We start from the raw sequence: 20,571 nt of genomic DNA on the forward strand, positions 1-20,571 counted from the left end.
CCTTTGACGAGTCCTCCAGCCAGCCGGGGAAGGGCACCGGAAAGGACTTGTGAGGACGATTTAGAAAGAGGAAAGGAAGAGGAGGATCGAGGAACAATGGCGTCTGTGGTTGCTGTTTGTAGTGGTCTAGGAAGGAAAAAGTTGACTCACTTCTTAACGGTCGCTGTCAGCCTCCCAAATCCCGGAACTCACGCCGGTAAAGTCTCCATATCCTTTGCTCCGTGTAGCACTGCAGCCATTGCCTTAGCGAGAATTAGGTCGGTGGAGTCGCCACCGTTAGCTAAGCGACGCTGGTTTCCATGCTATGTAAGTCTTTCCAAGATAGGTGAGGATCGGTAATAGCCCATGACTAGTATTTTAAAGTTTAAGAGGCGTGAGGTGTTTCCGTACTGAAGAGTAATGAAGTGATTATTAAAAAGAGGCAGGGACTTGCCTAAGATATCCGGGTAAGCTTGGTAAGGAAGGGACATTCCAGCAGCTGCAAATTCCAGATGTTTGAGGCCCCAGATCAGGGCGAAATTGTGACATAGGCCATTGAGTTTCTCATTTCTGCACTTTTATCTTCTGTGTGCTTCTCTATCAATAACTACTCTCTGTAGAGGTTCGGTTGCTCATTTTCCTTTTGGTATGACGGTACTTTTCTCTTGCTTTCTTCCCTAAGTATTTGCATTAAAAGTCTATTTCTAACCATGGAGTGGAGGAAAACAAATACTGGAAGAGAACACATGGGAGATTGTGTATGGGTGGGGAAATGATGTATATGCCCTTTATCCAAAGCCCTGGAAAGCACATCCATATTAAGTCTTACTCTGCCTCAAATCTAAAGGTTTTTATCCAATTATTGTGGGTGTAATGAATGTAAAACCTGTCTTTTATATTCAGGTGTCTTTAATTTTATGTCCCTTGATTCATTTTACCTCCGTAAAAACAATTTACTTATTACTCAACTAACAAGAAGAATTAGTTTGTTGCTGTTTCTGTTTAATTGCAGTGCTATGGAGACGTTGTTCACAGTATCAACAGGTAACCAGCAATGGGGACCTGGTAAGAATTTTTTTCTTCCTTTTTATGAAACATTTGCAAATATGGCCATATTCTTATATTTTAGCTATTTGAAGATTTCAACTGGAGGACAAAACAATTATTAATCATTAGTCTGAGTTTGAAAGTTATAATTCATTGCTGAGTAGTCACTTGAGTTTTGAAGAGAATTTCTAGATTACTAGTAAGAAGCATGGCTTCTGTCATACCACATTTTTCTTCCTAGATCTTAAACTTAAGGATATGTACCTTGGGAGTTAAATAGGTTGTGGTGGGGTGGTGAAAATCCAAAAAAGCTTACTTACAGGTTGGATCTCTTCCCCATTTCAAATTCATCTTTGTTCCATTCATCACTTTGGTGGGGAGGGTGTCTTAATAAATGAAGGATCAAAATGAAAGTTTCATACCTGTACATGTAGATGTAGTTTTATGGATCTTAAATACTAGGAACTGGATTTGGGCCATAAGGTTTTCTTGCTACTTGCAAAGATAATTTGACACTAATCAAACCATACAAAGCACTTAGCACAGTGTAGGGAAGGATTATAGTCAGTCAGTACACATGAGCTGAATATAAATTGGTTTAAGAAAGTATGAGGATTTGAAAAAATAACTCTAGTCTTCTGAGCTTCTCTCTTGTTTTTTCAATTCACACCATACTTCAAGGGAGGAAAGGGATTACAAGAGCTTCTTTTTAAGTTATAAACCCCACAGAGATGCTAATGAAAGCTATGGGCTCTTTCAGAAAAAGGCACACAGTCCCACTCATTTGAAATTTTACATTTAATTACAGGGGTTCAAGGACTTCAAGGCCATTTCTAGATTAAGAATGTCTAGACTGGAGATGCCAATACTCATTGTAGGAGGGAAGCATTGTGACAGAGACAGTGGCAAAGAAAAGGAAAAACCTAAAGCTGACACAAACTTATGAAGAAGTCTGGGAGCCATAAAGTTGTAATCAAAGAACCTTATTATAGTAAACCATGGGGTCATTTCTTTTTTTTTTTTAAGATTTTATTTATTTATTTTTAGAGACAGGGGAGGGAGAAAGAGAGGGAGAGAAACATACTTGAGTGAGATATACATCAATTGGTTGCCTCTCACACAGTCCTAAGTAGGGACCTGGCCCCCATCCCAGGAATGTGTCCTGACTGGGAGTCAACAGGTGACCCTTCAATTCTCAGGCAGGCACTCTCTCCACTGAGCCACAGCCCCCACAGCTCATTATCTTTTTGTAACAAAAAGTGATAAAACATCTGATACAGAAATATGGGGATGGGTTTAGGAATTACTACTAACTTAACCATTGCATATGGAATCTGTTTTGCTGTAAGATCTTTAAAATTTAAATCGAAGTTAAGAATTTTTAGCCCTGACCTGGTAGCTCAGTTGGTTAGAGCATCATGCTGACATACCAAGGTTGCAGGTTCGATCTCCATAAGGGCACATACAAGAAGTAACCAATGAATGTATCAGTGGGTAGAACATCAGATTGATGTGTTTCTCTCTCTCAAACTCAATTAAAAAAAAAAAAAAGAATTTTTACTTACCTACAACCTGGACAAACATTTGAGGAGAGAATCACTTAGTGCAGATTTGATTTTTTTTTCCCTCCCATGAGCCCTTTTTTTCCTCCAAAGATTGTATTTTATCCTAGAACCTCCATGACTTGATTCCTCCTTAGCCAAACTAAAACAAAGTAAAGAACTTGCACAAAACTTGGACAAGCAGTGAAATCTTTATAATGGTGAATCCTTTTCAGAAGTACTTGTTTTTTCTTTTGCAAGCCAAAATGTTGTGTTATTCCTTTTCATAGTAAGAAAGACAGAACTAATCCTTTGGATAGATTCAATTTGGGGTTTTTTTAGATTTAAGTTTAACACATTAAACTTTTGTTATCAGATTTTTTTTCCTCTATCCTAGCCCGTTCCAATGGAAAATCCTTATAAGGAGCCTCTTAAAAAATGTATTTTGTGTGGAAAACGTGTAGATTATAAGAATGTACAGGTGAGATCTGGTTTTACTTCACTATACTTCATTCTAGGATTTTGCTTCTTTATTAGTCTTAATTAAAGAGAATCAAGTCAGTTTTATAACAGGCTTTGTGCAGGGGCAGCTGTTTTAGCAACATTGTAATCTGGTTATATTTCTATGTATAAGGCATCTATTTTATTCTAATAATAGCTCACTGTGGCATGTAGAGGTGAGTAGTTTGGAAAAAGCTCCTCTAGTGAAGTTGATTATTGTACCTCACCGACATCACTGCTTCAAATACAATTTTATCTGTTCTATAGCTGTCAGCAAGTTAAGGGGCAAATCTGGGGCAGAGAATGATGGTGGAGTTAAGTATACTGACAACAGAGTAAAGTGATAGCTGCCTTAAAGGGAGAAAAGCCAAGACACTTTAAAAAGCAACATATTAGGATGCTTATGCATAGTGCCTGGAACCTGAGAAGTGCTGAAGAATTTAAATTAATGAAACGTCATTACAGCAAATTACCTGATATATCTATACCTCTTAAGGACCTCACTGTAGTCTGGTATTATGTGACAGCCTATCATGATAGATGAAATGTTTAGTACTTTGTGGTAAGCAGCAGTATGTTGGAAAAGTGTCTCTAAAAAAAAAGTCAAGAAAACAGTTTTAGAACTGCAAGAATATGCTCATTAATCTCTTGTACAGACTTTTGAACAGACTGGGTAAGATATATTAACTTTAATAATTGTTAGTTATTTTGAAAGATGACCTATTAATAGGAAGAGCATAGTTCAGTATTTTTCATTATTTTATGACATTTGACTGAAATTTATTAATAAACTTTCTATAACTTGAAGTTGACATGAGGTATTATGCTTTCTGGAATGTGCACAATCAAGGCTGAGTAACACATGTATTAATGTAAATTTGTTTTCCTCTCCAAATGAAACTCCAACAGCTTTTGTCTCAGTTTATTTCTCCATTTACTGGATGCATTCATGGAAGGCACATAACAGGTATTTTGTTTTGTCTTACAGTTAACTTAAATACTTTTGTTATTTAAGAAAACTGGCAAGTTAGTGTTCTATCCAGTTCTATAACTTTGATTTATAGATTCGTTCTTTTGTTTCAGCAGTGATATGAGGGTAACTTGTAAATTTTCTGAAATCTAGCCATCTCTTTTTGCTCAGTGTCTTCCAAGGAATGCAGAAAGAGGATTTGTTCCAAGGAAACAAGGCAGATGCTGTTTTCCTCTTCAGGGGCAACCAGTGTTCAGTGTCTTACACATCCTTCTAGACAATTTAATGCATAAGAAAGCAATAACATAGATATTTCCTGATTTTATATAAATGAGGCATATCATGCATACTGCTCCATGCCTTGCTTTGCAAACTTAGATTTTCAAATCTAAATCTTAGTCTTTTTAATAGCTGTATAGTATGTCATTTTAGGGATATACCCTAATGTCTTTTACCACTTTTTTTTATTGATGGGCATCTAGGTGTTTTTAAATTTTTCTCATTTAGAAACAAGGTGCATAAACTATTGTATATACAGAATGCCGTAATGTGAGAGTATAAAAAAGGGCTCTTAAGTGGACTCAAGTTTGAGGAATATGTATTCATAATTTTGATAGGTGTTGCCATATCGTTACCCATAGGGCCCACAGAAGTATTCCCCCCTCTCAGCATAGACAAGTCAGTACCTGTGCCCTTGCTTTTCTTCACTAGGGTGACTTTTCTTTTTAGTTTTGTGTGATGTAATTGGTGAAAAATTATTTCTTGGCATAGATTTTGTGTTCTACTTAATGACTTCCTTGAATATTATTGTTTATAAAAGCCATCCTTACTGTTAATAAAAATATTTTAATTTTTAATATCCACTCATTCTTTTTCAGAGTTTTCCTGGCCATTCTTGCTTATTTATTATTATATATAAAGTTGAGAATTGGCATTTACAATTTTGAGGTGGAGAAAAAGCCAGTCAATCTTTTTTTTGAAATCACATTAAATGTATAGGTAACCCTAAGGAGAGTTGATAAAAAAAACTGGCAAATTTTCAAATAGTGCTATAAATCACTATTAGAATGGTTACTATTTAAGAAAGCATCTTAGTCCAAAAGGGGTATTATTTTACATGCCTTCTTATCGCAGGTATTATAAGCTGACGTGTAGAAAACCTGGGCTTAAAAAGTTGTGTTGGTATTTGGTGTATACTATAACTACTCCTAGACTGTTATTTATAAACAGGGGCCTATTTACCATAGGCCGCATTGGATCTGCCACTTATTTTTGCAAGTAGCTCAGTTTCCATGGCATCCATAGCTGGCTGCTTTGTGCAATAAAGGATAGAGAAGTTATGATAGAGACTATATTGCACACAAAGCTAAAAATATTTATTCTCCGGCTCTTTACAGGTTTCCCAATCCTTCTTTTACTTAGACAATTGTTACACATTTTGAATATTGGCATTTTTGTATGAATAAGGAAGCATTTTATTTTATAGGTCTTTGTGGGAAGAAACAAAAAGAAATCACAAAAGCGATTAAGAGAGCTCAAATAATGGGTAAGAACATCTGAAAAAATAATTTGAGCTAATCAAAATTTTGCCTGTTTTCTTTGGTAAAGAACTTTAATTATCTCTTTACAGGGTTTATGCCAGTTACATACAAGGATCCTGTGTACCTCAAAGACCCTAAAGTTTGTAACATCAAATATCGGGAGTAAATTATATAATGTTATCATCAATAAAATTATTTTAAAATAAATGGTTGACTCAAAGATTTAATAACCTTTAAAAAATTAGTACGCTAAAGTAAATTTTATCAAACTGTATTGTCTTTAGCTCTTAATGAAATCTTACAAGGAAAAAGTATTTAGGAGTAAAGAAGTACTTCCTATCCACACCAATGAATCTTCATTAAATAAAACCAGGTTATTTGAGGTGTTAGTAATGATTACATTTACATACACATGAATTAAAAAGTTGGTACTGTAGCATTGTCACTTATATCTGGTCTACAAATAGCCTATAAATAATAGACTGCTGATAATGGGATGTTAGATGTGGAAGGGATGGCTAGTATTGGAATTTTACTTTAGGTACAGGTTCTGTCTTATAAGTGGGATTTTAGGGATTTGGGTACAGGAAAGTTGAATGCTTGTATAATGTACAATTCCAATGTGACAGGGTGTGGACCTGAAATCGCTCACGGAGATTTTGTAACTAGCAAATACAGGTATACCTGTGTAGTGCGGTGTATCTTCCCTTTGTAAAGATGTTACATTGGCTAGATAGTGGTGGTGTTACAGGACCTAACATTTTTTTCCTGGTCTAGTCTATCCTGAAAGTGGTAGAGTCCTGTAAGTAAACTGACGAATAGGCAATCTATTATGTCATTGCCAAAAGATGGAGAAAAACTGCAGTCCTTCCTGTAAGGACTATTCCTCTTTTTCATTAAATACCCTAAATGTTGGGTCATCAAACTCAATTGTGGAAGTTCAGCTGTGTAATTACCTGAGCAAACTCCTTTAATTGAAAGTTCATTATTGCTTTCTTCAAAAGAGATGTATTATTGTGCAACAGTATGAGCTAAATGCTAAATGCTTTTGTTATGGCATTTTAGCAAATCGAACTTTCCATGAAGGCACATTTAGACTTCTGAGTAAATATGTAGGATTGTTGAAAAATCTCAAGCTATTATCTAGAGAAGACATTTGCATGTATGTTGCCTATCTGTTGCCTCTAACGTTCCTAATCTAGCCCATATGCCCAGGTTTGTTCATTTGTTGGTTACATTTAGTCATTATGTTTTATATGCTCTGGTGATGTTTGCAGTTACTTTTTAATAGGGTGATTCATACTAACAACCTATCTCCCCCCACTGCCCTCCACCAACATAACAGTGCTTCTTATGAAGCCAGACAATTCCAGAAGAAACTCACTGTTTGTAAAATCATCCCTGATATTACGTGGGCTTCGTAAGCACCCTGTGGTAACTAATGCATGTTAACATAGATAAAAGATGATACTTTTTTTATACTAGCTACAAATTTGCTCTATTAGGAAGTAACAGATGGAAGAGTAGTAAAGTGTATGTTCAGTATTTCATCCAGTGAGTAAAAAGTGGAGGCTTCATGTGAAAATTCTTCACAATTATGAAAAAGATAAATACACAAAAACACAAAGAGCTCTTATGCAAGCTTCACTTAACCACCTTATTAGATTAAACTGGGTTAAACTACATTAAACATTCTTCCTAAAACTCATGCTGAAGTCCAAGACTTTCCTACCCGTTGAGTCTGCACCTCCAAGCAGCAGCTATTTTGTTCCCATATGTGTTTAGTTATATTATTGTATTGATGAAAATGAGCATTAAAAAGAAAGTTACTGTTGCAATAAAAACTAAGTAAATGCTTTGGAAGGACAACAAAAATAGTTTTTAAAAAATAGTTGTCAAATTAGGTGTGGTTAGGACAACTGAATAAGATTGGAAATGAGAGGCTGCTGTGAAATGTAAAAAACACAGTACCATTTTGTACTTCACTTTATAGAATCCAAACTATTTGTGCTGTATTATAGTCGTGGCATAATTAGAACTGCCAGATTTAGCAAGTAAAACTATGGGACATACAATTAAATTTGAATTTCAGATAAACAATGAACAATTTTTAACTATAAGTATGTCCCTAGCATTGTATGATGTCCAGAATTTTATCTGGCAACCCTAATCATAATGTACTATTTATCATAATGAGTTGGAATTGCAATGACTTAGAAAAAATAAATATTCATATTAACTTTCCCAATTCTAAAGAATGCTGTACAAGTTTAAAAGACTATCTAAACTTTCCCTCAATAGTTTAGTAAAAGGGACAAAAAAGGTTTTGGTTTTAAAAATACTTTATAAAATAAATGCACTAGAAATTTATGTATGAGTGCAAACAGCTGTACATAGCAAAAACAATAGAAATATTTGGTTTTACCCTTCAGCCAATCAAAATCTTTTGGCATAAAAGGGTCAAAATGTAGGAGATTGTGGATAGTCATCGGAATCCTTCATTTTCTCAATCTCATCTGTTTCTGGGCTGCTTGTGGATGCTTTTTCTTGGTTACTACTATCAGTATCTGTTTTAGATGGTTTGTTTTGTATCTCTAACAGCCGTGACTTCTTGAATTGCCATCTGTCATTTGTTTCTAAAGCTTTGCGCTTCAACATTTGCTGTGCACTACTAGCTGGGCTAGCTTCAGGAATGTCGGTGTATTTTACCATTAGGGTCAGGTTGTCTACCACACTGAGCTGATGATTGGTATTACAGCTACTTTCCGAAATATGCCTGTTTTTCGAGGAGATAACACATGAATGAAGAAATTCACAATCTGGAAAAAAGGTCCGTAAAGCTTGACAAAGAAAAATGTTCTCCTGAGGGTCTTTTTGGATGTTCTTCTCTCCTAAACAAAATAAAATAACAGTTCAACACACAATAGTTCTACAAAGGTTTTACAATTACGTATTTGTTAGTAAAGTTGAGTCAAAAACAATTTTCTCAAATTATCTAACCTGAGAAAAATAACTTGCATAATCCCAAATTACAATTTATATGCTATAATGTTCCTTGTTCAGTGAGATTTAAGAGTATATGAAAACTATTACTTTTAGTCTTAAGGTGGACAAATTCATCAGTGTAGCTTGCTCATTTATAATTCAAATCAGAATTTTTTTAGGCACAGAAAGTAGTGATGTGTAAAATTTTTACTTACGTGCTGCTTGAATCTGTGCTTGTTTCCTTTTTTTAATTTCTCGTTTTAATCTGTTTACATCCTTTAGTAGTTTATCTACTGCTTCCTCACTGTGTTCTACTTTTTTACATATCCTCTGCAAAATAATTTAAGGGTATAGATAAAATTCCAAGTTCTGTACTACCACCTGGGTTTAAGAATAATACAAAATCCTTCACGGTACATAATATGAAATATTACTTGCTTTTTTTAAAAAAAGATTTTTTTTAGAGAGGGGAAGAGAGGGAGAAGGAGAGAAAAACATCTGGTTGCCTCTCCTACTGGGGCCTGGCCTGCAACTCAGGCATGTGCCCTGATGGAATCAAACCAGTGACCCTTTGATTCTAAGGCCAGCGCTCAATCCACTGAGCCACCAACCAGGGCTATTTGCTTTTTGTAAAACTTTAATTTTGCTATTTTATACCTATGGAGCATTTGTATGGTGCTTAATGGGTATAAAATGTTTTCCAGATATATTAACTTCCCATTTACACAATAGCTTTATCATATCAGTTTTTCCCTTGATAATACACAGAAATATTTAATTTGGTTTGAAACAAAAAGCACTATACTATTTTGAGAGGTACACAGTTAATGCAGATATTTATCATTAAAGAAAAATGACTATTTTACTGTTATGAAAGAATTTTCATACAGTAATTTCATAATTCGTATAAAAGAAATTACTTTTGAAGAGAGCAGTAATCTCATGTGTCATCAGTTTGAAGTACTAATGCCCTTTACAGTGATATCATTTTGGGAATATATCTTAACAAAATATAAATAATACAATTTTTTTAGTATAATATCAAATCAAAAGTAACTACTTTCCTAATTATGGGGTAAAAGTTTGGTATAGCCAGTTTTAGTGGATACTTTTAGAAATGTCTACTCAGCATATTTATCATGAACTTGTTCACCCTGCCATAAGGGTTCACAAATAACCCCTTCAACAACTTCATTCTAGCTTACCCAAGCACAGATAATACATAGCAAATCAGGAAATCCTAATCTCTTGAATAGAAGAGATCTAACTATAGTTGTGGGCTAGCCATTCTCTGGTCAGCCAGTGGATGAATAAAGATATGTAGATACTGTAAAGGAACCCAATGTGCAGACACAGAGGGAGAGAAGGTTGTGATGATATTCTAGCTCCTGGTTCCAATTCCTTCTGGAAACTCAACTGCTTTCTGCCTGCAGTTACTGTAATATACTTCCCTACATTCCCTATTTCAGCTCAAGTTATACTTCTAACATTCTAATATTACTCTTCTATGAAATACACAGCTATTAAAAAGAACAAAATATGGAGGGCAAGATGGAAGGGAGTGATGGAAGCCATGCTAACCTCCTCCCAGGACCAATCGAATTACAACTAAAGTGTGGAGAAATCAACCCGAACAAATAACTAACAGTAATAGCGAGAAAGAAGCCTTATAACTTGGGACAGACAGAAGAATCAGCTTTCGCACAACCTGACTAACTGCGGAACAACATATAAGATGTGGTGGGTGGAGTGATCCTCAGTCAACCAGCTGGAAGGAAGGACCTACCAAAGAACAACACAACAACAATCAAAACCCAATTACACCCAGAGAGCCAACATAAATGGCATAAAGGGCATCCCAAGAGCATCAAGTTCAAGAGATCAAGGAGAATGCACCACTGAATCTCATAGGTCTCCTACCATAGAATTCCACACTATGAAGTCAGGAAGTCAAAGAAGAATAAGAAGAAGCAAACAAGAAGAGTCTGACAAATAATGGAAAGACAAAGAAACAACCCATAATCAAAAGGAAGGGAGGAATCCTCAGAAAGAGTGCTAAATGAAATACAGGCAAGTAAACGATCAGATATTGAGTTCAAAGCAATGGTTATAAGGAAGCTCAATGAACTCAGAATTACCAAAACTATAGGGAAGCTACAAGGAACTGACTTCAAACTACAACAATATGAAAAAGGACACAAACTATCAATAAAAGCCAGGAGGAAATGAAGAATACAATTTCTGAATGGAAGAACACAGTAGAAGGAATCAAGAGCAGGCTAGATGAAGCAGAGGACTGAATCAGTGAGTTGGATGATAGATAAGGATGATGAGAAGGTAGATAAAAAAACTCCCAGAAAAATCAAGAAAAGGAAAAAGACTCAAAAAGAATGAAGAGGGGTTAAGAGAAATGCAGAGCAACATGAATCATAATAATATCCATATGATAGGGATACTAGAAAGAGGAGAAAGGGATAGAAAACCTGTGTGAAAAAGGAATGATGGAAAAGTACCCTAATTTGATGACAGAAAAAGGCACACAAATCCAGGAAGCACAGAGGGTCCCAATCAAGAGGAACCTAAAGAGGCCTACTCTAAGACATCATAAAATGACAAAATTCAAAGACAAAGAGAGAATCTTAAAGGCAGCAAGGGAGAGAAAGGAAGTATCTTACAAGGGAGCCCCGATAAGATAGCAGCTGACTTCTCAAAAGAAATACAATAAGCCAGAAGGGAATGACAAGAAATATTCCAAGTAATGAAAAGCAAACACGTGCAACCAAGACTACCCAACAAGACTCTCAATTAAATTGGAAGACGAATAAAGGAGTTTCCCCAGACAAAAGAAGGCTAAAAGAATACACCCCACCAAACAAGCACTACAAAATATATTAAAGGGACTGCTTTAAGGAGAGGAAGAAAAAGAGTCAGAGAGAGGGGAACACAGGTACAAAGAGGATAAAATGGCAATGAATAAATACCTATCAATAGTAACCTTAAATGTAAATGGATTAAATGTTCCAATCGAAACACAGGGTAGCTGAATGGGTAAGAAAACATGACCCACACATATGCTGCCTACAAGAGACCCACCTCAGAACAAAAGACCTACACAGACTGAAAGTGAAGGGCTGGAAACAAATACTCCAAGCAAATGGACAGGAAAAAAAAGCTGGGGTAGCAATATTTGTATCAGACAAAATAGACTTCGAAACAAAGATCATAAAAGGAGACCCAGAAGGACACTTCGTAATACTCAACAGAACAATCCGTCAAGAAGACATAAACATTATAAACATATATGTACCTAACACAGGAGCACCCAAATATATAAGGAAAATATTGAGGATTTCAGGAAAGATATAGACAGCAACACATTTATAGCAGGGGATTTTAACACCCCACTGTCAAAATGGATAGATCTTCCAAAAAATGAATCAACAAGGATATTGCAACTCTGAACAATGCCCTAGATCAAACAAACTTACATATATAGAAGCTTTCATCCCAAAGAAGCAAAATACACATTCTTTTCAAATGCACATGGAGTATTTTTAAAGATAGACCACAGGGTAGGACACAAAACAAGCTTTAACAAATCCATGAAAATTGAAATCATATCAAACATTTTCTTCAACCACAAGGGACTGAAACTAGAAACCAACCTCAAAGAAAATACTCAAAAACACTCTTTAAATTCATGGAGACTGAAAAGCACGCTATTCAACAATGAATGGATCAATAATAAAATCAAGGAAGAAATCATAAAGTTTCTAGAAACAAATGAAAATGAACACACAACAGTCAAAGGCAGTTGGGACACAGCAAAGGCAGTCCTTAGAGGGAAGTTCATAGCAATACAGGCCTACCTAAAAAAGATAAAAACATTTCAAATAAACAACCTAACCCTATGCTTACAAGAACTCAAGGAACAACAACAAAGACAGCCCAGAGCAAGTAGAAGGAAGGAAATAACCAAGGTCAGAGCAGAATTAAATGACACAGAGACTAAAAGAATAGTGCTAAGGATCAATAAATCCAGGAGCCAGTTCTTTGAAAAGATAAACAAAATTGACAAGCCTTTAAGCAGATTCATCAAGAAAAAAGAGAAGACTTAAAGAAAATCAGAAATAAAGAGTGGGTGGGGATGGTGCAGTAGAGAGAATCTAGGCACAAAATGGCTACTGCATGCCTGGAGACAGAAGACAGGAGAAGGAAACAAGATTGCACAGAAAAGTAAGAGACAGATGGTACTGGAACTTCCAGCCAATATGGAGGTGCAGGTATTATACTTTGCCTCCTCGCACAACCAAAAGGACAACAAATTTAGAAACAAAAAACACGCTGATCTGTCAGAAAAGCAAACTGTACGGAAGTCTGACAACCAAGGAATTAAAGAAGAAACATTCATCTAGACCAGTACGAGGGGTGGAGATGGGCAGCCAGGGCAGAGAGGACACGCACAGCAAGGTGGCGGATAGAGGACTGGGCGGTCAGAAAGCGGCTGGAGGCCCAACATTTGCATGCAGATAAACTGGGAGGAATAACTGGGGACCAAGACTGACTGCTTAATCCAGGGTTCCAGTGAGGGGAAATAAAGCCTCAAAACCTCTGGTGTAAAAACCTGTGATAGCACAGTGGGTTGTGCACAGCAAGGCTATGCAAAGTGAAATAAAAATACACAGGGAACCAACAGTGAAGGGAAGGAAATTGGCACTAAAATCCATGTTTTGGAGCAGAAGGAAGAATTAAAGCATTCATCGGGAACAGAATGAAGAAACAAGAATTCAAAAAAATGAGGAGAAGCTTAGGAACCTCTGGCACAACTGTAAACATTCCAACATATGAGTCATAGGGGTGCCAGCAGGAGAAGAACAACAGCAAAAAATTGAAAAGGTATTTGAAAAAATAAGGGAGAACTTCCCCAATCTGGCAAAGGAAATAGACTTCCAGAAGTCCAGGAAGCCCAGAGACACCCAAAGAAGTTGGACTCAAGGAAGCACACACCAAGGCACATCAAAATTACATTACCCTAGATTAAAGATAAGGAGAGAATCTTAAAAGCAGCAAGAGAAAAGGAGACAGTTACCTACAAAGGAGTTCCCATATGACTATCAGCTGATTTCTCAAAACAAATGATACAGGCAATAAGGAGCTTGAAGGAAGTATTCAAAGTCATGAAAGGCAAGGACCTTCATCCAAGCTTACTCTATCCAGGAAAGCTACCATTTAGAATGGAAGGTCAGATAAAATGCTTTCAGATAAGGTCAAGTTAAGGGAGTTCATCATCACCAAGCCCTTATTATATGAAATGTTAAAGGGACTTATCTAAGAAAAAGAAGATCAAAACTATAAACAGTAAAATAACAATACACAATTATTAACAACTGTACCTAAAAAAAACTAAGCAAACAACTACAACAGGAACAGATTTATAGAAATAAAGATCACATGGAGCGTTATCAGTGGGGAGTGGGGATAGGGGAAAGATACAGGGAATAAGAGTAATTGGTATGTACAAAATACAGAAGGGGAGGCTAAGAATAATATAGAAAATGGAGAAATCAAAGAACTTATATGTACGACCCATGGACATGAACTAAGGTGGGGGAATGCTGGTGGGAGAGGGGGTGCAGGACAGAGGTGAATAAAGGAGAGAAAAAAATGGGACAACTGTAATAACATAGTCAATAAAATTTAAAAAAGAAATGAAAGAGGAGAGATTACAACAGATACTACAGAAATATAAAGGATTTAAGAAACTACTATGAACAACTATATGTCAAGAAATTTGAAAACCTGGGCGAAATGGACAAATTTCTAGAAAAATATAACCTCCCAAAACTGAGTGAAGAAGGGGAAATCCTGAACAGGCTGACAACAGCTGGTGAAATCAAAGCAGTAATCAAAAAACTGGCAAAGAAAAGTCCTGGACTAGATGGCTTCACAGGAGAATTAACCCTTATCCTTCTCAGAGTATTCCAGCAAATCCAAGAGGGAAGACTCCCAAACTCTTTTTATGAGGCTAACATCATCCTAATCCCAAAACCAGATAAAGACATGACAAAGAAAGAAAACTAGAGGCCAATATCACTTATGAACATAGACACTAAAATCCTCAACAAAATATTGGCAAACCCCACCAAGCAATACATTAAAAAGATCATACACGTCATCAAGTGGGATTCATCCCCTTATGTATCCTTTCCTTCTCCCTAGAAAAAGGTCAGCTTGAAGTAAGATGTTAAGATGGTTTTTAAGGTACAAAATCCACCATCTTCTCAGATTGCTGGCATCTGAATAAAGTAACCATAAAGATTCAATCCTTGTCTCTACTTATTGGTTCTGGTAGTGATAGGCAACACAAACGCCTTTTCAGGTTTCAGAATTAAGATGGCATTTAAAACAGGAGCAGAGTTGGAGCCACAACAATGTGAGTGAGATATAGTTTTGTATTTGTAGGCCACTGAGACTGAGGTCTCAGTTACCTACAAATTGTTGAACTGAAGCTAAACTAAATTAACATATAAATCTAGTCAAATGTCAGGGTATCCTTAAAAAATTTCAGTGATCAATTTGATATGAATTCTAGAGGTGGTCTTTAAGTGTTGAATAAATTAACTTACCTTTAGTTCCTCTTGTAAAGTAGCATACATTTCATTTATCTTGTGTACTTCTTTTAAAGATCCATCTTCTTCAAAAAATTCAGGGCTATAAAAAATTACCAGTTCCTCAGGTAAGTGTATAGAATTCATTATGACACGATGAAAAACTTACCTGTACTTGAGCTATGGAAGAATCACAATCATATTTTACTGACTTTAAGGCATCACTGATTGAAAGAGGAAGTATTATTTTATATGCCATGAATAAAAAAATGCTAAGGCATGGTTATTAAAACATCCCAATTTGCAGTAAATTTAAACATGTACATCTTAGAATCAATGAAATGTGGTATTTAACTTCTGTAAGACACTGTTAAGCACTCTGGGAACACAAAGTTTCTCATAAAGCTTATACTCCAGAAGTATCCTATGGTATCAGTGTTGTTATTTCTGAAAATTATTCCTTTAAAAGGACCAGAAAACATTTAACTTAGAAGCCTATACTATTTGTGAGTCATCGGAAAAGCTTCATTTTTTTTTTGTCTTTATTATGTAGTCTAATTCCATCCCTTTAACATGAAATGCTGCCTTAGAAAATTATTATTTTGAGGCTACCTATTCTTAGAAAATATTTTAAAATATGCAATCCCCCTCTATGTATTTTATAAATGGACAAATGCTACAAGGAAATATAGAAAAAGTAAAAACAGTGTAGTTTATTTGAGTGATGTGATCATTAGTTAGTTTTCCTGTTATTTTTATTTTGCTGTTGTGTAACAAAAAAGTAATTTCAGTGAGAACAGGAATAAGTTCAGTAGGGAAGCAATTGAGGAATCTCACCTGTGTGTTTTTACTGCTCGGCTAAAACCAGTGGACATACAGGAACCCGATATAGTTTTATAACCTAGTTGTTCAGACATGCCCAGGTTGGCCACCACTAAAGGTATCCTATGAAAAAGTCTGAGGAAATAAAGTATTAAAACATAAATTTAGAATAAAGTAAAAGATTAGCATCTACTTATTAGTATAGACTACCTTTCTACTATAAGCCTAAAAAACAAAAAATCTCATTCCTTAATACTTACCTAAGACAGAATTTACTGACGTGGAAATGGTTTTTAAGAGTTGCGAAATGTAGCCCTGGCTGGTGTGGCTCAGTGGGTTGAGCACCAGCCTGTGAACCAGTTGCTGGTTTGATTCCCAGTCCGGGCATATGCCTGGGTTACAGGCCAGGTCTCCAATAGCGGGTGCTTGACAGTCAACCACACAATGATATTTCTCTCTTTCTCCCTACCTTTCCCTCTCTAAAAATAAGTAAATAAAATCTTTAAAAAAAAAGTTGTGAAATGTGGTATGTGGGGGAGGGGTAAAAGGTTGTGAAATGTATATAGTGCAAAATAATTGCACAAAAAACCCCCAAAAATGTTTATGGCTATTTTAACTGATTAGCACAACTACCACAAGGTCTTGGAGGCCACCATCAACCACCTAGAGCCCTATGCTTCCTACACCTACCTGTCTATGTCTCACTACTTTGACTGCGATGATGTGGCTTTGAAGAACTTTGCCAAGTATTTTCTTCACCAATCTCTTGAGAAGGAATATGCTGAGAAACTGATGGAGCTACAGAACCAACAAAGTGGCTGAATCTTCCTTCAGAATTATCAAGAGACCAGACCATGATGTCTGGGAGAATGGGCTGAATGCAATGGTATGTGCATTACAATTTCCAAGTGTAATCACTTGGAAAAAAGTGTGAATCAGTTACTACTGGACTTGTACAAACTGGCCACTGAAAAAAATGACCCTCTTTTTTTGTGTGACTTCTTTGAGACTCACTACCAGGATGAGCAGGGTAAAATCCATTATAGAATTGGGGGACCATGTAACCAACTTGTGTAGGCTGGGGGCCCCTGGATCTGACATGGTGGACAATTTCTTTGACAAACACACCCTGGGAGACAGTACAGAGAGCTTAATAAGCTTCAGGCTGCCTTCCCACAGCCACGTGCATGACATCCCTGGTCACCAAAGTAGTACGTGCATGTTGAAGTTAACTTTACCTTTTCTATAACTTGTATCAATCATCCACATATGTCCTTCATTTGTTCCATGCCTTCAAATAAAGTAATTTGGTACCCCTCCTCCCCCCCCAAAATAAGGCAATCTTGTTGAGATTTGTCTTATCTTCTATGAATGAAATTAACCTTAGTTGACAGTCTTAACTTACTCCTCATATTCCATGAAAATGTTGTTTATGTAACCTTTGGGAAGTCCCTGTTAACTCAATTTTGGTATATCATCAAGAAACTACCTTCATCCTGGCTGGTGTGGCTCAGTGGACTGAGAGCACTGGCCTACAAACTGAAAGGTTGCTAGCTTGATTCCTAGCCAGGAAACATACCTAGATTGTGGGCCACATCCTCAGGTGGGAACATGGAAGAGGGAACTGATCCAGGTTTCTCTCACACATGGATGTTTCTCTCCCCATCTTTCTCTCTCCCTTCCCCTCTAAAAATAAATAAAATCTTAAACAAAAAAAAAGAACTACCTTGCTTCCTTGTAGAGGTTACCTGCTTAAGTACCTAGGTTCAAGTTCTACATTATATGCTTCAGCAACCAGTATCTAAAGCACACATATTTTTTCTACCCTATGTTAACTAATAGCAAACCCTCAGTGCCAGAAACGTAAGTCAACGTTCCATACTGAGCTAATTTCCTTATCTGACCTTCATTTTTCCATCTAAAAAACGGATGATAAGACAGACTTCAGAGCATTTATATGACAATCTAACGCAACAATGCATGAAAATACTTGGTAAGCTACAAAAAGTGTTATGAAAATATTGGGTATATTTTTCCATTAGCTGAGGATAGCCAGTGATTGGCCAACATTTACCCTTTCTGAGGTTTATATAAGGCATGCTCCAGTCGATGAGTAGAGCAGCTTTCTGTTATTACACTTGGTGTTAATAGCAGAAAAACAAGTTCCCCGCTTGAAAGATGCTTCTGTAAGTTTTTGTGAAGTAGTCTCTCTCTAAATGTCATGATCTGGTCTGAATGGCGTCGAAATTTATACCAACCCACCACATCCTGAAAGGAAATATAGAAAAAAATATCAGGTATATACCTTAATGGTTACAATTATTGTATCTTACTGTCATAAGCTATAAAATTGATTGCCTTAAAAAATGGCTTTCTTAATATTTAGCAATATTTTGACTATATGTAAACAAAACTTACACTTAAATATACACTTTACACTTTGTAAAGTATGCAAACTGTCTTGCAGTTAAATTACTTTCCATTCAGTTTCAGGACTAAATTTTATTCTCTATTTCTTTTAATTATTATTTTTTATTTAATTGATTTTTAGAGGCAGGGGGAGGGGAAGAGAGACAGAGAGCGACAGAGGAAGAGAGAGAGACAAACAATGACTTGTTGTTCCACTTATTTATGAATTCATTGTTTGCCTCTTTTATGTTCCCTGACTAGGGATCGAATCCGCAATCTTGGTGTATCAGAACAGTGCTCCAACCAACAGAACTACCTAGCCAGGGCCTATTTTATTCAATATAGATTGGGGCGGGGGGGGGGGGAGAGATTAACTTCTTTTATGGCATTTGCTATCTTAAAATCTTCATCTTTAGTCAAAATTTAGATTAAGACAGTCAAAGAAAACAAGTTAAGTTTCCTATATAGACACTTCGTTTACTGAACCCAGTAACTTTTAAAACTGACATTGATATGGGAATGGTATCACCTATCTCACAAAGTTGAGGTTTTGGAATCTGTAACATGCTAAGGAAGTGTATTTTTGGTATTACTAAACCTGTATTTTTTTAATTAAAAATACAAATTTCATTTGCTGAAAACTTAGTGATTGTAAAAAAAATAAACACTTTGCTTAGAGATCTGACAGTTTTAGCAACTAAATTTTATATTTGCTCTTTTAAATTGAGAAAATTAAAATTACTTCTAAAAAACAAACTTTTTACAGGTAAATTTTCCTTTTTTAAATTTGATTTATTTTTATAGATAGAAGAAGGTTGAAAGAGAGGGAGAGAAACACTGATGTGCAAGAGAAATCAATCATTTGTTTCTTGCATACCCCCAATGGGGGACCTGGACCAGGAATCAAACTTGGCAACCTTTTGGTTTGCGGTCCAACATTCATCTCACTGAGTCACATGGCCAGGGCTAAGGTACCTTTTCAAATACTGCCCAAATATAACTAGGGGGAAAGCCCATGCATTTTCACTGAAGGATTTTTTTTTTGAAAGAAACTTCTACTGAATTTACTTTTACTTTGAACTCAGGGATCAAAAGATTTTAAGAGAAAAACAGGACCCAGGAAGAATTTAGTATTTGGAAAAGAAAAATGTACTTGGATCATTCAACAAGTTTTAACTGAACACCAAGGATACTGTAGAAGATTCAAATAAGGCACTGTACAGAAAATTGTTCCTGCAATATAAAAACTAGTAACTATGGCTATGTAAAAACAGTAATGGATTAAATCCTAGGATAAATAGTACTGGGAAGGGATATGGTGGGCAGACAGAAGAGGACAAGATCAATGTTCATTAGAATAGTCAAGGGAAGGATTAAAACAAGATTAACACTTTTAATAACTAGTTTTGCTTTCAGAGCAGCCCTTTTACATTTCTGGGGGGGAAAAAGGTTTACCTGTGTTATAGGAGGACATTGTGAAGAAACACGCTGTATAAAAGTTCTGTCAACACATTACACATTTTTAGGAATTGAAAATACAATAAAAAAGACAAAGTAAACAAGGGAATACCTTTTTGACGCTTGATAGTATTCTCTTCAGTGCTTGCTCATTTAATTCACCAGAGGAATTGTAAAAGCTGTAAAAGCCAAAATTAAAAGCATTTCAAATAAACTAAAAATGTGAATGATTTTATTATTACCTTTAATTTTATAGTTACTCCTAACCTAACAACCAAAAACCATATACCCACTGGTGTGTCAGATGAAGTTCTAAAATAAACAGTAGAGAAAGTTCTCAAAGTGACAGACTTAAAGTGATAGAATATGAGGTCCATAAGCAATGAAAAAGGAAAAGGAGTAGAGTAACTTCAAGAGATGAGTTTGCACATCACGTTTTTTTAAACAAAACAAACATCATTAAATACAAGTATTTATAAGTTCACATAACCAGTTTAAAATTCATTAATAATTTACTTATGACAACTTTAAAAAATATATAGGTACATATGAAAATGTGTAAAATGAGTAATGAAGCACAATAATAAAAAGGCAATTTATTCATTGTTAATTCCAAAAGCAAAACTTGCATTAAATTCAGAGAAGTATTTCAGGTGTTTCAGGAGTTGGTTGGTTTGGGGTTTCTTTTTTTGGGGGTGAGGGACAAGGTA

General features: G+C 35.8%; 2 protein-coding genes across 4 annotated transcripts in view; one reads left to right on the top strand and one right to left on the bottom strand.

The window, feature by feature from the left end:
- On the top strand, nt 1–5,786 carry MRPS18C (mitochondrial ribosomal protein S18C). Its single transcript, XM_045819979.1, has 6 exons — nt 1–196; nt 992–1,044; nt 2,965–3,048; nt 3,978–4,035; nt 5,525–5,584; nt 5,669–5,786. The coding sequence occupies exons 1-6, from the start codon at nt 97–99 to the stop codon at nt 5,743–5,745; spliced, it is 432 nt and encodes a 143-aa protein (XP_045675935.1). The 5' UTR covers nt 1–96; the 3' UTR covers nt 5,746–5,786.
- Nucleotides 5,632–20,571, bottom strand: part of ABRAXAS1 (abraxas 1, BRCA1 A complex subunit) — a 24,754-nt gene continuing 9,814 nt past the window's right edge. For all 3 annotated transcript variants that reach the window (XM_045819976.1, XM_045819977.1, XM_045819978.1), the window contains 6 exons: nt 19,974–20,040; nt 18,069–18,262; nt 16,010–16,129; nt 15,191–15,275; nt 8,780–8,894; nt 5,632–8,470 (listed from right to left, as the gene is read on the bottom strand). In XM_045819976.1, coding sequence (XP_045675932.1) covers nt 8,040–8,470; nt 8,780–8,894; nt 15,191–15,275; nt 16,010–16,129; nt 18,069–18,262; nt 19,974–20,040 — 1,012 coding nt within the window. In that variant the 3' untranslated portion in view covers nt 5,632–8,039. The remainder of the gene's footprint in view (nt 8,471–8,779; nt 8,895–15,190; nt 15,276–16,009; nt 16,130–18,068; nt 18,263–19,973; nt 20,041–20,571) is intronic.

Source organism: Phyllostomus hastatus, unplaced genomic scaffold (assembly GCF_019186645.2).
Source record: "Phyllostomus hastatus isolate PE091 unplaced genomic scaffold, TTU_PhHast_1.1 phas_scaffold_39, whole genome shotgun sequence".
Taxonomy (NCBI): Eukaryota; Metazoa; Chordata; class Mammalia; order Chiroptera; family Phyllostomidae; genus Phyllostomus; species Phyllostomus hastatus.

Coding starts and splice junctions, on each gene's coding strand:
- MRPS18C (XM_045819979.1), top strand. CDS start 97: ATGGCGTCTGTGGTTGCTGTTTGTAGTGGTCTAGGAAGGAAAAAGTTG. Junction 3,049..3,977: donor TAGATTATAAGAATGTACAG/GTGAGATCTGGT, acceptor AAACTCCAACAG/CTTTTGTCTCAGTTTATTTC. Junction 4,036..5,524: donor TCATGGAAGGCACATAACAG/GTATTTTGTTTT, acceptor TTTATTTTATAG/GTCTTTGTGGGAAGAAACAA.